Genomic DNA, 16,150 nt, shown 5'->3' on the forward strand with positions numbered 1-16,150 from the left:
TGGCACTGCAGGGTCAATTCCAAGTACATATCTATCCATGTCTATGGTTCATCGTCCTCATTACCTTCCATCCAGGAGGACATCACACTTCCTGTTGTTGATCTCCTTGTCCATCCTGTGGCGGGCCTGTTAGATGGGGAGAGAAAACACCAGCCAGGGTTCAGAATTACACTAATGGACCACAGTGAGCTCTTCACAACAAAATGTAGTGTACTACACATGACAATGGGGTGGGGTGGGGGGGGGGGGTGGGGGGGGGGGAAATACATAAATAAAAAGAGGCCTTTTTCTTAGTTGCAGGTGGTCCGCAAATTATATAAAAATATATTTTCTCTAAAAAGAATAAATTGTGACAATAATGGAGGTTATAAACAATTATAAATTAAATGTATACAATGAAAAGTGTTGAACAAATATCCATCTGTAATGAAAGTCCTTTAATCTGTTACATTCACTGAGAACATTGATTCTGAAATTTGACCTCTATAATATTTTATGTTAAAGAATTCCGCGACTCCGCGAAAAGCTGGTACTCAAGAGGTTTTGGATGTTGATTTGGTGGTCCCCGGAAAGGAAAATGTCAGGAACTACTGATCTATAGGACACCACGTTTCGGCGCCAAGACTTTAGGAGAAGAGTGGAGAATTGATGTAGCCAGCGAGAGGTGGATGAGTCACGCACCAGATCATCCACTAGGTCTTTGATGGCTGTGATTCCCAGCACCAGAACTAAAGGCACTAAGGTTGTGTACCAAGGCAACGTGGTGATCTCAGGAATAATCTGAGGAGAGAGGAATAATCACAAGAGTGTATTATTAATATCAGTCTGTTACTTTAACATTCAATCTAATGTCTAATCCAATCTGGTGATCCCAAGAATAGGAAAAGAGGAGGGATAGGAAAAATAATAATAATATATTAAAAAGGAAATAAAAAACATTGTTACAAATTAATACCACAGAAACTATCACTTCATCATTCAATCAAACATGTTCAGAGGATTCCAGGCAGCCGTGATCACAGGAATAATCTGATGATGGGGGAAGAAAGGAAAGTACAACCATCTCTAGTCTATTGTTCCATCCTGACCTGTGAACCCGGTGCCAGGAGGAAGTGACTAAGGGGCCAGTTGAAATCAGTGGGGGGAGGGGGGGGCAGTATTTCACACTCAGTCTCTTCTCCTATGTCCTGCTGGACTACTGTACTGTCGTACTGCTGAAAACGTGTACTTTACGTAACATTTCCGTCGGCTTTGGAGCTCGTGTGTCAGCGCCACTGTAGCCGTGCACAAATGACGTCTCACCTGTCTTTCCCCTCGCTTTCTACGGGAACCCAAAGGAGTCATACCTGACCGCCTTAGTGGCTTTGCATTCTCTCCCAACACACACAGAGACCGCTCTGTCCATTGTGCTAACACAGCGCAGATACAGATAATTTTAGTGCCAACCTGTCACTCAATTTTAACTTTTTTTTATTTTTATGTACAGACATAAAAGTAAAACTATGGGGGTGAATGTTTGAACTGAGGGGGGCTAAACACACTTCACACCCCCTATGGAGCCAGGTTTCTGCTGTCCAATAACGCTTCATCACTCACTGCTCAGGCCAGGGCCATTATATGTCATATGATGATGTGTCAGTATTTACATCGCATTTTACATTTATGTAAATTCATTTAAACTGCTCGCAATAAAACAAGCCAATCGCAATCCTTCCATCCATAGTGTAGTATACGTTGGGATGTCTCACAGAAGACTCTTTGCTGTTAGTGGAACCCCACAGTCTACCGCTGAAGATGCTTGTAAATCAGTAAGGATGTAACACAGGACGTAACACAGGACGTAACACAGGACGTAACACAGGACGTAACACAGGACGTAACACAGGACGTAACACAGGACGTAACACAGGACGTAACACAGGACGTAACACAGGACGTAACACAGGACGTAACACAGGATGTAACAGGACGTAACACAGGACGTAACACAGGACGTAACACAGGACGTAACACAGGGGTGTCGTCAGCAGACTGACCTGTAGGATGAGCAGGGCCAGGAAGTAAAGGTTGGCAACTCGTTTGAACTGCTCGAACAGATTCAGTGGGATGAACGTCAGCGCGTTATATTTGTACGTCTTGATTCCATTCCCCTACAAACAATACAAGGAGGACAAGTACACAAACACGGTCAAAAACAAGGCAACAGTAAACATGACAACCCCCCTCCAAGAATGATGCAGCGCCTCCCTGTCCCCCCTCCAACCCACCCCCCTCTCGGGCCAATTGAGATATCACATGACTAATAAACTTCAGTTATCATGTTTGAACACAGATTATCCATTATATTGACCAAACACTCGAGTGGCCACTCAAACAATGAAAACTAAATATATATATATATATATATATTATATATTAAAAAATGGAAGGCAGTTAGTTTCTTAAACTAAACCACTCCATGTCTGTGTCAAATGGCATGACCTGACATTTGGCAATGACAAGGAATGGCAAAGAGTGTTACTCGACACACTCAGTTTCTCTCTCTCTCCTTCCCAACACCTTCTCAGTCAAACTAAATGGAGCTTTCAGTGCTGCTGGTAGGTCGAGGATCATTTACATAAACAAACTGCAGCCACAGTATTGAGAGGAGGAGGCAAATGATCCGACAAAACAAAATGTGTGTCCACTCCAGTCCCAATTGGCATCCCATTCCCTATATAGTGCACTACTTTTGACCAGGGCCCATAACTGGTTTAGTGTTTCTAGGGGAATAGGGTGCCGTTTTGGACGGAACCCTGCATCTATAACACAATAGGTTGGGGAGTAGGACTCTAAGACTTTTCGTCTGGACTATTTCATTGGAGTTAACATGATGCTAAAGTAATTGTCAGTGACCTTAAGAGTATAGTCTTTAACCAAGGGTACGAAAATAAAACATTAGCCAGGCTAACTACCATTACACGGATAGGAGTGGTCTTCGGAGTGGTCTTCGGAGTGGTCTTCGGAGTGGTCTTCGGAGTGGTCTTCGGAGTGGTCTTCGGAGTGGTCTTAGGAGTGGTCTTAAAGAGACGATTTGTTTTGTTTTTTCCTTATTCAATTTACCCAGTCAGATTAACTCGTGGATACCATGATAGCTTTCTGACGATCGACACTTGGGAGTGTGCATGGGAGTGTGCAAGGGAGTGTGCATGGGAGTGTGGGCACACGAGACTATTCTAAATGATGACTAGTAGAGATTATTATTATTCATTTTTTTAAATACACATTTTACATATCAGGAAATTATTTTAACGATATAAATCGCAATATTATTTTTGACAATGTCAAAATGTTCTTCCTTCAAAGCTTGCTCTCAATCTTTTTAAATAGTGAGCCAATATGTTTTCAGAATTTTCTCATAGATCTCGTCTCTCTGCTGCAGACATATGGTGAGCAGTATGTTCGAACGTTGAATCGTAATATCGATTTGCAATACACATATAAAATCACAATACACATATAAAATCACAATACACATATAAAATCACAATACACATATAAATCACAATACACATATAAATCACAACACACATATAAAATCACAATACACATATAAAATCACAATACACATATAAAATCACAATACACATAAAATCACAATACACATATAAAATCACAATACACATAAAATCACAATACACATATAAAATCACAATACACATATAAAATCACAATACACATATAAAATCACAATACACATATAAAATCAAAATACACATATAAATCACAATACACATATAAAATCACAATACACATATAAATCACAATACACATATAAAATCACAATACACATATAAAATCACAATACACATCGTATCGGCAGCTGCATACTGCGATAATATCGTAACCTCCTGGTGACTAACAAGTAAATGAACCCAAAATAAAGGAAGTTGGATCACCACAGGACAGGTAATAAACTGGTAATCAAATGGCTCCCCGGACTATTTGCATTGTGTCCAGCCACCACCTCAAACCCCTCCCCGCCAACCCTCAAACTCCTCCCCGCCACCCCCTCCCCCCCCGCCACCACCTCAAACCCCTCCCCGCCACCACCTCAAACCCCTCCCCGCCACCACCTCAAACCCCTCCCCGCCAACCCCTCAAACTCCTCCCCGCCAACCCCTCAAACTCCTCCCCGCCAACCCCTCCCCGCCACCACCTCAAACTCCTCCCCGCCACCACCTCAAACCCCTCCCCGCCACCACCTCAAACCCCTCCCCGCCACCACCTCAAACCCTCCCCGCCACCACCTCAAACTCCTCCCCGCCAACCCTCAAACTCCTCCCCTGCCAACCCCTCAAACCCCTCCCCCGCCACCACCTCAAACCCTCCCCGCCACCACCTCAAACCCTCCCCGCCACCACCTCAAACCCCTCCCCGCCACCCCCTCAAACTCCTCCCCGCCACCCCCTCAAACCCCTCCCCGCCACCCCCTCAAACCCCTCCCCGCCACCCCCTCAAACCCCTCCCCGCCACCACCTCAAACCCCTCCCCGCCACCCCCTCAAACCCCTCCCCGCCAACCCCTCAAACCCCTCCCCGCCAACCCCTCAAACCCCTCCCCGCCAACCCCTCAAACCCCTCCCCGTCAACCCCTCTTCTACGCTGCTGCTATTACTCTCTGTTTATCATCTATGCATAGTCAATTTAACTACACATTAAATGTACATATTACCTCAATAAGCCCCCTCACATGGACTCTGTACCGGTACCACCTGTATATAGCCTCGCTACTGTCATTTTATTTCTTTACTTATCTATTGTTTACCTAATACCCATTTTTTACTTAAAAATTGCACTGTTGGATCAGGGCTTGTAAGGAAGCATTTCACTCTAAGGTTGTTGTTGTATTTGACGCACGTGACAAATAAAGTTTGATTTGACCACAGACTAACCAGGAGTCCTGTCCTGGTACAGTCTGCCCAGTCACTGATAAATAACGAGTTATTGTCAACCCAAAGTCTGTGTATTTGAAGAAGCTGTACTAAAAAAAGAACCTTAACTTTGAATATGGTCCAGGCAGTACAGGAAATGGCCAGCCTATGAGACACAAGTATCAGCAGAGCGAAGAGGAAGTAGAATTAACTCACCGTCCGTGATGCACTGTATCCGACACGGCGTCAACAATGACGACAATGGAATGAAAAAAAGTAGTGTAAGGATGAAATCTTGACGTTTAAACAACACCTCGTGTTGAGCCATTGCATAGGTAGATTTTATTTAGCCTGTCCACAAACGTAAAACCACCAAAGCACATGACAGGGCTTGGTTTCGGTCTTAGTTTCAACCTTTAAAAAAATGTTGTGTTGCCCTTACCTACCAGCAGCTGTCATTACTCCGACACAACCTGCTGTTGCCAGTAAATATTTAGATAGAAAAAAATTAGATGAGGGTCGTGTTCATTAGGCTCAAAACAGTAAGCTACTATCTCTGAACTTCTCCAATAAGCAACACTTGTTTTTCCATTGGCCTAATGAACACGACCCATGTCTGAACTTCTCCAATAAGCAACACTTGTTTTCCCATTGGCCTAATGAACACGACCCATGTCTGAACTTCTCCAATAAGCAAAACTTGTTTTCCCATTGGCCTAATGAACACAACCCATGTCTGAACTTCTCCAATAAGCAACACTTGTTTTTCCCATTGGCCTAATGAACACGACCCACGTCTGAAATTCTCCAATAAGCAACACTTGTTTTTCCATTGGCCTAATGAACACGACCCACGTCTGAATCAGCAGTTAGGGGTGGAATAATATGATTTCTAATGGTGGAACCGGGAGAGAGGTGACTTACTGCGTACTTGCTCTTCTTGAGACACAAAAGGTATTTTTTCTGAAACTCCGGCAGGTTACAGAAGGCTCTGTCGTTCGCTTTGACACTCCAACCAGACTCTGGAAACACACCAACAGACAGTCAGACTCTGGAAGCAGACAGCCAGCCAGACAGCCAGACTCTGGTAACACAGACAGCCAGACTCTGGAAACACAGACAGTCAGACTCTGGAAACACAGACAGTCAGACTCTGAAGAGACAGCAAGACAGCCAGACTTTTCAGACTCTGAAACAGCCAGACTCTGAGACAGGACTACAGAAGCCAGACTCTGGAAACACAGACAGCCAGACTCTGGAAACACAGACAGCCAGACTCTGGAAACACAGACAGCCAGACTCTGGAAACACAGACAGTCAGACTCTGGAAACACAGACAGTCAGACTCTGGAAGCAGACAGCCAGCCAGACAGCCAGACTCTGGAAACACAGACAGCCAGACTCTGGAAACACAGACAGCCAGACTCTGGAAACACAGACAGCCAGACTCTGGAAGCAGACAGCCAGCCAGACAGCCAGACTCTGGAAACACAGACAGCCAGACTCTGGAAACACAGACAGCCAGACAGACAGCCAGACAGACAGCCAGACAGACAGCCAGACAGACAGCCAGACTCTGGAAACAGACAGCAAAACAGACAGCCAGACTCTAGAAACAGACAGCAAGACAGACAGCCAGACTCTGGAAACAGACCAACAGAGAGTCAGGGGGAATATGCTTGAACGGTGAAACTGGTACATTTCTAAACCAATCAAAAGCTAGCACCTCATTGGTGTGTTCTCAGATTGTCTAATGGAAGAGGTGTTTGTGTGGCTGTGTGTGTGTGTGTGTTCTGCAGCTATTCTCTAGTGTCTGCTCCCAGTCTCTCACCGGTGCTCTTGATCTCTTCAGGCTGTGGTCCCCCTGGGGGCCCCTCTTCGTCTGACCCGGGGTCCAATTCATCATCCGTCTCGTCGTCACTGTACGGCATGACCTCATCGTCAGGGCCCAGTGACCCCTGGGAGTCTGATCGCTCCCGACTCATGGTAATGAGACGTCTGAAGGTCGCTCACTGGGGGAGATGTTTTTTTACCATTGTTTAATTTCCCTTTAACAGTCTTTGGAAAAACAGAAACTAATGTGCTGTCTAATTGTGGTGACAGAGAGGATCTAATGTCATGTGGATTTGGTCAATGAAGGAGTAGGACAAACCTCCAGTGTTATCTACAAGCACCAGTTGTCGGCCATATAGCCAATAACAGTCATTGTCAGCCGGCTACTTTTAGTTCATAAATTAACTGCATCTCAGAAACAGCATGCCTCCTGGGATTTACACACACACACACACACACACACACACACACACACACACACACACACACACACACACACACACACACACACACACACACACACACACACACACACACACACACACACGACAGTGTCTAGGGTTTACAGAGAACGGTGCGACAAACAAAACAACATCCAGTCAGCGGCAGTCCTCTGGGTAAAAACAGCTCGTTGATGAGAGGTGGAAGGAGACTGGCAAGAATGGTGGAAGCTAACAGGCCCGCCCACAAACAGGCAAATAACAGCACAGTGCAACAGTGGTGTGCAGAACGGCATCTCGTCTGTCCTTATCACGGATGTGCTATTGCAGCAGGCGACCCCACACCGGGTTCCACTCCTATCAGCTAAAAACAAGAAGTGGCTCCTTGTGGGGGCACGTGATCACCAGCACTGGACAATTGTAGTGAAAAAATAAAATGTCACAGTCCAACGAATCCCAGTTCCTGTTGCGTCATGCTGATGGCAGAGTCAGGATTTGGGCGTAAACAGCGTGAGTCCGTGGCCCCATCCTGCCTGGTGTCAACGGTACAGGCTGGTGGTGGTGTAATGGTGTAGGGAATGTTTTCAGGGCACACGTTAGGTCCCTTGATACCAATTGAGCAACGTTAACATACCCCGAAGAATTCAGGGTGTTCTGGAGTCTGGACCTTGTACTAGACGGGTGTATCTAATAAGTTAACTCAGGGTTAGCCTTTTGGCACCAAGGTCTTTTAACCACTTGGTTTTAGACAAGGAGTTATTTGGCGTTGTCTGGCCCGGGGCTTAAACCAGCAACCTTCCAGCTGCTGGTCTGGTTCTCCAACCTTTGTTTCTTAACCCTGGTCCTGGGTAGCTAAAGGGGTACACCTTCCTTTTGTCCTGACACTACAAAGCTGATTCAGATTATCAACGTATCAAGCTTTGACGATTTAAATCAGATGTGTAGTGCTAAGGCAAATACTAAAATGTGCACCACTTTGTGTCTCATGACCAGGAAACACTCCTCTAAGCTAAACTACAACAGGACAAATGACCAGGAAACACTGCTCTGAGCTAGACTACTACAGGACCAATGACCAGGATCAGGAAACACTGCTCTAAGCTAGACTACTACAGGACCAATGACCAGGAAACACTGCTCTGAGCTAGACTACTACAGGACCAATGACCAGGATCAGGAAACACTGCTCTAAGCTAGACTACTACAGGACCAATGACCAGGAAACACTGCTCTGAGCTAGACTACTACAGGACCAATGACCAGGACCAGGAAACACTGCTCTAAGCTAGACTACTACAGGACCAATGACCAGGATCAGGAAACACTGCTCTAAGCTAGACTACTACAGGACCAATGACCAGGAAACACTGCTCTGAGCTAGACTACTACAGGACCAATGACCAGGATCAGGAAACACTGCTCTAAGCTAGACTACTACAGGACCAATGACCAGGAAACACTGCTCTAAGCTAGACTACTACAGGACCAATGACCAGGATCAGGAAACACTGCTCTAAGCTAGACTACTACAGGGCCAATGACCAGGAAACACTCCTCTAAGATAGACTACAACAGGACAAATGCATGGGTGTGGTGCTTTGTCTACAATGGTTCAAGCCCAGGACAACACAATGGGTATGGGACTGAACTGGCACCTGGAAGACTCCTATGTACCATCTCCTGCCATTGTGCTCTTGAGCACGGCACTTAATCCCTCATAATTGCTCTCCACCCAGGGGGTGCTGCACTGCGAGGTGTTGGGAGAAGCAGGAAAAACACAATTCCGTTCTAACCAATGGACAATAAAAAAAAAGTATCGATTGTCTCCATGTTCTGGTCACAAGATGACTCTGCACATCTCTACAACCACGCCTCTATTTCACCACATATGTCTCATATTGTTCTACACTGTCATTACTGTAGGTCTACTGTGTCAATGTGCCATGTAAACGATCCTGTATATTCAGAACAAATCAACTGAGGTCATTTATTAACGATGCCTACTTCAATATTTCAATATTGTGAAAAGACTCAAATGTCTCTATTTACGCTGCCTACGTTAAATCTTTTTAGTGAATCACTTGTTTTATTGTGAAAGGTTGTGATATTGGGAAATACTCATATATCATGTTATAACATGTTCACTTTGCCAACAAATGAGAGAGCTGAAATAGAGAGAGAGGGAGAGAGAGATGAAATATATAGAGAGAGAGAGAGAGATGAAATAGAGAGCTGAAATAGAGAGATGAAATAGAGAGCTGAAATAGAGAGAGAGCTGAAATAGAGAGAGAGAGAGAGAGAGAGCTGAAATAGAGAGAGAGCTGAAATAGAGAGAGAGAGAGCTGAAATAGAGAGAGATGAAATAGAGAGAGCTGAAATAGAGAGAGAGAGAGATGAAATAGAGAGAGCTGAAATAGAGAGAGAGAGAGCTGAATTAGAGAGAGCTGAAATAGAGAGAGAGAGCTGAAATAGAGAGAGAGAGAGCTGAAATAGAGAGAGAGAGAGAGAGAGAGAGAGAGAGAGAGAGAGAGCTGAAATAGAGAGAGAGAGAGAGAGAGAGAGAGAGAGAGAGAGAGAGCTGAAATAGAGAGAGAGAGAGAGAGAGAGAGAGAGAGAGCTGAAATAGAGAGAGAGAGAGAGAGAGAGCTGAAATAGAGAGAGAGAGAGAGCTGAATTAGAGAGAGAGAGAGAGCTGAAATAGAGAGAGAGAGAGAGAGAGAGAGAGAGCTGAAATAGAGAGAGAGAGAGAGAGAGAGAGAGAGAGCTGAAATAGAGAGAGAGAGAGAGAGAGAGAGAGAGCTGAAATAGAGAGAGAGAGAGAGAGAGAGCTGAAATAGAGAGAGAGAGAGAGAGAGAGAGAGAGCTGAAATAGAGAGAGAGAGAGAGAGCGAACTAGCAGAGAGAGAGAGAGAGAGAGCTGAAATAGAGAGAGAGAGAGAGCTGAAATAGAGAGAGAGAGAGAGAGAGAGAGAGAGAGAGAGAGAGAGAGAGAGAGAGCTGAAATAGAGAGAGAGAGAGAGAGAGAGAGAGCTGAAATAGAAGAGAGAGAGAGAGAGAGAGAGCTGAAATAGAGAGAGAGAGAGAGAGAGAGAGCTGAAATAGAGAGAGAGAGAGAGAGAGAGAGCTGAAATAGAGAGAGAGAGAGAGAGAGAGAGAGAGCTGAAATAGAGAGAGAGAGAGAGAGAGAGAGAGCTGAAATAGAGAGAGAGAGAGAGAGAGAGAGAGAGCTGAAATAGAGAGAGAGAGAGAGAGAGCTGAAATAGAGAGAGAGAGAGAGAGCTGAAAGAGAGAGAGAGAGAGAGCTGAGAGAGAGAGAGAGAGAGAGCTGAGAGAGAGAGCTGAAAGAGAGAGAGAGAGAGAGCTGAAATAGAGAGAGAGAGAGAGAGCTGAAATAGAGAGAGAGAGAGAGAGAGCTGAAATAGAGAGAGAGAGAGAGAGAGAGCTGAAATAGAGAGAGAGAGAGAGAGCTGAAATAGAGAGAGAGAGAGAGAGCTGAAATAGAGAGAGAGAGAGAGAGCTGAAATAGAGAGAGAGAGCTGAAATAGAGAGAGAGAGAGCTGAAATAGAGAGAGAGAGAGAGCTGAAATAGAGAGAGAGAGAGAGCTGAAATAGAGAGAGAGAGAGCTGAAATAGAGAGAGAGAGCTGAAATAGAGAGAGAGCTGAAATAGAGAGAGAGCTGAAATAGAGAGAGAGCTGAAATAGAGAGAGAGCTGAAATAGAGAGAGAGAGCTGAAATAGAGAGAGAGAGCTGAATTGAGAAAGAGCTGAAATTATACCTTTAAAACTTGAGATTGGTTAAATGGAATATTAACTGGAAAAGGAGTGGAATAATATGGTTAAGTTTGATTTATTTCAGTATCTGAAAAATATGCATCAAGGATGAAATTATTTTGAGTTTTCACTGCTTTTTAAATCAGATGGGGTATTTATTTTTATTGCAAGGGGAGAATATTTAGGCTACACAGTTTAGAGATGAGAAACATCGAAAGAAACATCTTTACAGATGTCAGCTAGATGATTGACTAGTTCCTGCTATCATTTAAGATGGGTATTTTTGTGAGTACCTATTTATTTTTATAAACTGGGTGGTAAGAGCCCTAAATGCTGATTGGCTGACAGCCGTGGTATATCAGACTGTATACAACGAGTATGACAAAAAAAATATATATATTTTTACTGCTCTAATTACATTGGTAACCAGTTTATAATAGCAGTAAGGCACCTTGGGGGTTTGTGGTATATGGCCAATATACCACGGCTACGGGCTGTATCCAGCCACTGTATTGCATTAGATCGGCCCTTAGATCGGCCCTTAGATATTGGCCACATGCCACACCCCTCGTTCCTTATCGCTTAAATATATAATGGATTAGCCTTGATCATTTATTTGTCTTCTAGGGCAACAATTTATGACTGAAGAGGAGCTGCAAGCCTAGGCCTATCTGACCCGACAAGTTGACTAAAGGCAAATTTCAGAAATTCTTAGCAGATAAATATACACATTTATCCCAGTCTCTGCCTGTCATACAAGGAGGCTACAGTGTCTGCTGTACACCTCCACCTGTCTGGTCTGCTGTACACCTCCACCTGTCTGGTCTGCTGTACACCTCCACCTGTCTGGTCTGCTGTACACCTCCACCTGTCTGGTCTGCTGTACACCTCCACCTGTCTGGTCTGCTGTACACCTCCACCTGTCTGGTCTGCTGTAAACCTCCACCTGTCCGGCCAGATGCTTCTCGCCACTATCCAGGCCAAGTACCCCACCTCCTCTGAAGGGTCTGGCTGTGTAGCTCTGCGTCAGACTTCTCCATACACTGACTAGGCCACGTCGCCCTGCTTTTCCATCTTCACAAACAGACTTAGTTTACTTTTCTGCTTGTGACGTACAACTTGACATGTTGAGTTCTCTGGCGCAGCAAGCTAGCCGGATATAGAACGGTATCATGCGTTCTAAATGAGTTTATTGTTTACGTTCCACTTAAAAAAGGTCTACAGGTGCATCTGTGATGGCCAACACAGCACAGCTTGGACCACTACCCGCCCAATCAGCATCCAGGATCCATAGTTCGCTCTTAATGTCCTGTTAGATTATAACTAGTCTTCTGTTAGTCAGTTCTCAATGTCCTGTTATATTATAACTAGTCTTCTGTTAGTTCTTAATGTCCTGTTAGATTATAACTAGTCTTCTGTTAGTTCTTAATGTCCTGTTATATTATAACTAGTCTTCTGTCAGTTCTTAATGTCCTGCGAGATTATAACTAGTCTTCTGTTAGTTGGTCAAACGGTCTGTAGCTACTCAGTGTTTGCTTGTAAGCTTCTTGGCACCAAGATCTTTTAGCCTCTGGACAAGGAGTTAATGATTGATGAGCTTTTTGGGACCTTTAGTAATTATCAAAAGCAGTTAAAACAGGCTAACCCCACACTAGGGCTTTGTACCAGATCAGATCAAAGACTAATTTTAAAAAATATGAGACAATTATTTGCAGCTCTCGAATTGTAAAAAAAAATATATACCCACATTTTTTCCCACGAACCCATTAGAAAAACATTCACTACACAGATCTGTTCAAAATTCACAAACATGATGATCAGAAAACATCAAACTGGTCCATTTTGATTACGAGGACAATTCCCCTCACCAGATAAAGACTATGACCATCCTGTGATTTGAGAGAGAACAAGTTCCTGAATAGAAAAACAACCCAGAATGCTTGTGGAGAGCAGCCACCTTTATTTAACTAGTTAAGTCAGTTAAGAACAAATTCTTATTTTCCATTGAGCAACATATCCTAGGCCTTGTAACGTGGATGATGTAGTGTAGGTGAACAACTGTTTTAGGGGTGTGTCCATCACATTATAAACGCATGACAAATGTAAAGGTGACATCCAAGTGTTTAACTTGGTGAATTGACTGTGTGTACAGTAGTGTGATAACATCATGTGCGTTGTGATCCAGTTTGTTTGCCTCAGACTTTAAAAAAAAAAGTCTATATGCACACCTTAGGACAAGCAAATATATGCAGTGCAGGACTTAACATTAGTCAGAAGAGACAATTTCCTCAGGCCTCAAATCAAAAGGCCTCATGTAAATGGGCATAATGTAGATTTGATTTGTATTTTAAATACTAGTAATCAGCTCGAGGGCCCCATCCTTTCTCCGCTCAAATGGGAACAATCAAGATCGAGGAAGGCCATTCTTCTTCTAGACTCACTGACACAAATTCCCTGAAATTCACTGATTAATGACTGGTCTATTATTTTGTGTTTTCTTTTACTTTTATTTAACTATGGGGTGGTTTCCTGGACACAGATTAAACCATAGTGTTGGATAAAAAATTAAGATCTTCTGCTGAAATCGCTATTTTTTTTTTTGTTAGTCCAGGACTTTATCTGTATCCGGGAAACCGTCCCCAGATTAACATGATGATGTTATCCATTCCTGGACGCCCAACAGAGTTACAGTCACTGTCGTCCTCCTCCTCTGATCTACACATGGGGTGTTACACTGAAAATGGCACTCCAGTCTCCTTTAGCACCTCCTTCAAAATGGCAGGGTAGCCTAGTGGTTAGAGTGTAGAGGCGGCAGGGTAGCCTAGTGGTTAGAGTGTAGAGGCGGCAGGGTAGCCTAGTGGTTAGAGCATTGGACTAGTAACCAGAAGGTTGCAAGTTCAAACCCCCGAGCTGGCAAGGTACAAACCTGTCGTTCTGCCCCTGAACAGGCAGTTAACCCACTGTTCCCAGGCCGTCATTGTAAATAAGAATTTGTTCTTAACTGACTTGCCTAGTTAAATAAAAGGTTAAAAAAAAACAACACCCTATTTACTACAAACACCCGATTTACTAAACAAAAGGAACATCTCAATAGAAGGTCAAGGTATGACATATGTCAAGTGGGCGGGGCTTTCCTCTTCTGCCCTCTGTTGTTCCACAAGCAAGGGGGTTGGCCGACGACATCACAAATTCCCATCAGACCAATTTCCTACTCCTGAAAGTTTGCAGTTGTGTCTAAAAATGAACACTATTTTGCTCAAAACATATTTTCTTTAGCCTTTGGTGGGTGTACTTTACTGTATTTATACTTGGGATACCACTTTTCAAAAAGAAAAATCACTGGGAGGTTGTCTTTAGGTGTTGCAGGGTCTGGCGGTCTCAAAAGTCGACCAACAGGTTTTAGTGTCTGGCCCGAGGCACTGCCATAGATGGGTTAAAATCAAATTGTAAAAAAGGTCACATACACATGGTTAGCAGATGTTAATGCGAGTGTGGCGAAATGCTTGTGCTTCTAGTTCCGACTGTGCAGTAATAACTAATAGGTTTTAATTTTTTATTTCACCTTTATTTAACCAGGTAGGCCAGTAGAGAACATGTTATCATTTACACCTGCGACCTGGCCAAGATAAAGCAAAGCAGTACGACACAAACAACAACACAGAGTTACACATAAACAAATGTACAGTCAACACAAAATAAAAATATATATACAGTGTGTGCAAATGAGGTAAGATTAGGGAGGTAAGGCAGTAAATAGGCCATAGTGGCGAACTAATTAAAATGTAGCAATTAAACACTGGAGGGATAGATGTGCAGAAGATTAATGTGCAAGTGGAGATACTGGGGTGCAAAGGAGAAGAAAAAAGCAATATGGGGATGGGGTAGTTGGGTGGGCTATACAGATGGCCTGTGTACAGGTGCAGTGATCTGTGAGCTGCTCTGACAGCCGGTGCTTAAAGTTAGTGAGGGAGATAAGTGTCTCCAGCTTCAGTGATTTTTGCAACCGATTCCTTTAGTAGGCTAGCTGGCAAAACAATGTGCACGCTTCAATGGGGAATAAGTCTGAGACTTGTGATTCTGGACTTGAGGTCGACAGATTAATCGGAATGGCCGATTAATTAGGGCCGATTTCAAGTTTTCATAACAATCGGTAATTGGCATTTTTGTACGCCGATTACATTGCATCCCACGAGGAGACTGCATGGCAGGCTGACTACCTGTTACACGAGTGCAGCAAGGAGCCACGGTAAGTTGCTAGCTAGCATTAAACTTATCTTATAAAAAAACAATCAATCTTAACATAATCACTAGTTAAACTAGTAATATCATCGACCATGTGTATGTAGTTAACTAGCTTGTCCTGGTCAGGATGCTCTCGATGTCGCAGCTGTAGAAGCTTTTGAGGATCTCAGGACCCATGCCAAATCTTTTTAGTTTCCTGAGCGGGAATAGGCTTTTGTCGTGCCCTCTTCACGACTGTCTTGGTGTTTGGACCATTCTAGTTTGTTGTTGTGGACAACAAGGAACTGAAGCTCTCAACCTGCTCCACTTCAGCCCCGTCGATGAGAATAGGGGTGTGCTCGGTCCTCCTTTTCCTGTAGTCCACAATCATCTCCTTAGTCTTTGTTAAATTGAGGGATAGAGGGTTGTTATTCTGGCACCACCAATCATGTCCAATCAATATAATTTACCACCAATCATGTCCAATCAATATAATTTACCACCAATGGACTCCAGTCAAGTTGTAGAAACATCTCAAGGATGATCAATGTTAACAGGATGCACCTGAGCTCAATTTAGAGTCTCACAGCAACAGGTCTGAATACTTATGTCAATAATGTTTTATACGTTTTTTTAAAATAAATTTGCAAACATTTCCAAAAACTGATTTTGCTTTGTCATTATGGGGTATTGTGATGTCATTATGGGGTATTGTGATGTCATTATGGGGTATTGTGTTTAGATTGTGGAGGAAACTGTTGTATTTAATCCATTTCAGAATAAGGTTGTAACGTCACTAAATGTGGAAAAAGTCAAGGGGTCTGAATACATTCCAAAGGCACTGTATTGTAGAGACAAGTGCTCATTATGCAAAAGTATTGACGTTTACAATAAACATTGGAGACTAAATATAGTTTACATGTCAACAATCTAAGCCAACCACGTTCTGTTTCGGCCCATAGTCGGGCACGA

General features: G+C 43.6%; 1 protein-coding gene across 1 annotated transcript in view; it reads right to left on the bottom strand.

The window, feature by feature from the left end:
- LOC118373115 (phospholipid-transporting ATPase IC-like) overlaps positions 1-16,150 on the bottom strand; it is a 48,590-nt gene that overhangs the window by 27,454 nt on the left and 4,986 nt on the right. Inside the window, exons 2-6 of the mRNA XM_052525018.1 lie at positions 6,744-6,924; positions 5,837-5,934; positions 2,037-2,150; positions 682-780; positions 65-126 (exon numbers count right to left, since the gene is read on the bottom strand). Coding sequence (XP_052380978.1) covers positions 65-126; positions 682-780; positions 2,037-2,150; positions 5,837-5,934; positions 6,744-6,897 — 527 coding nt within the window. The 5' untranslated portion in view covers positions 6,898-6,924. The remainder of the gene's footprint in view (positions 1-64; positions 127-681; positions 781-2,036; positions 2,151-5,836; positions 5,935-6,743; positions 6,925-16,150) is intronic.

Source organism: Oncorhynchus keta, chromosome 9 (assembly GCF_023373465.1).
Source record: "Oncorhynchus keta strain PuntledgeMale-10-30-2019 chromosome 9, Oket_V2, whole genome shotgun sequence".
NCBI classification, from domain to species: domain Eukaryota; kingdom Metazoa; phylum Chordata; class Actinopteri; order Salmoniformes; family Salmonidae; genus Oncorhynchus; species Oncorhynchus keta.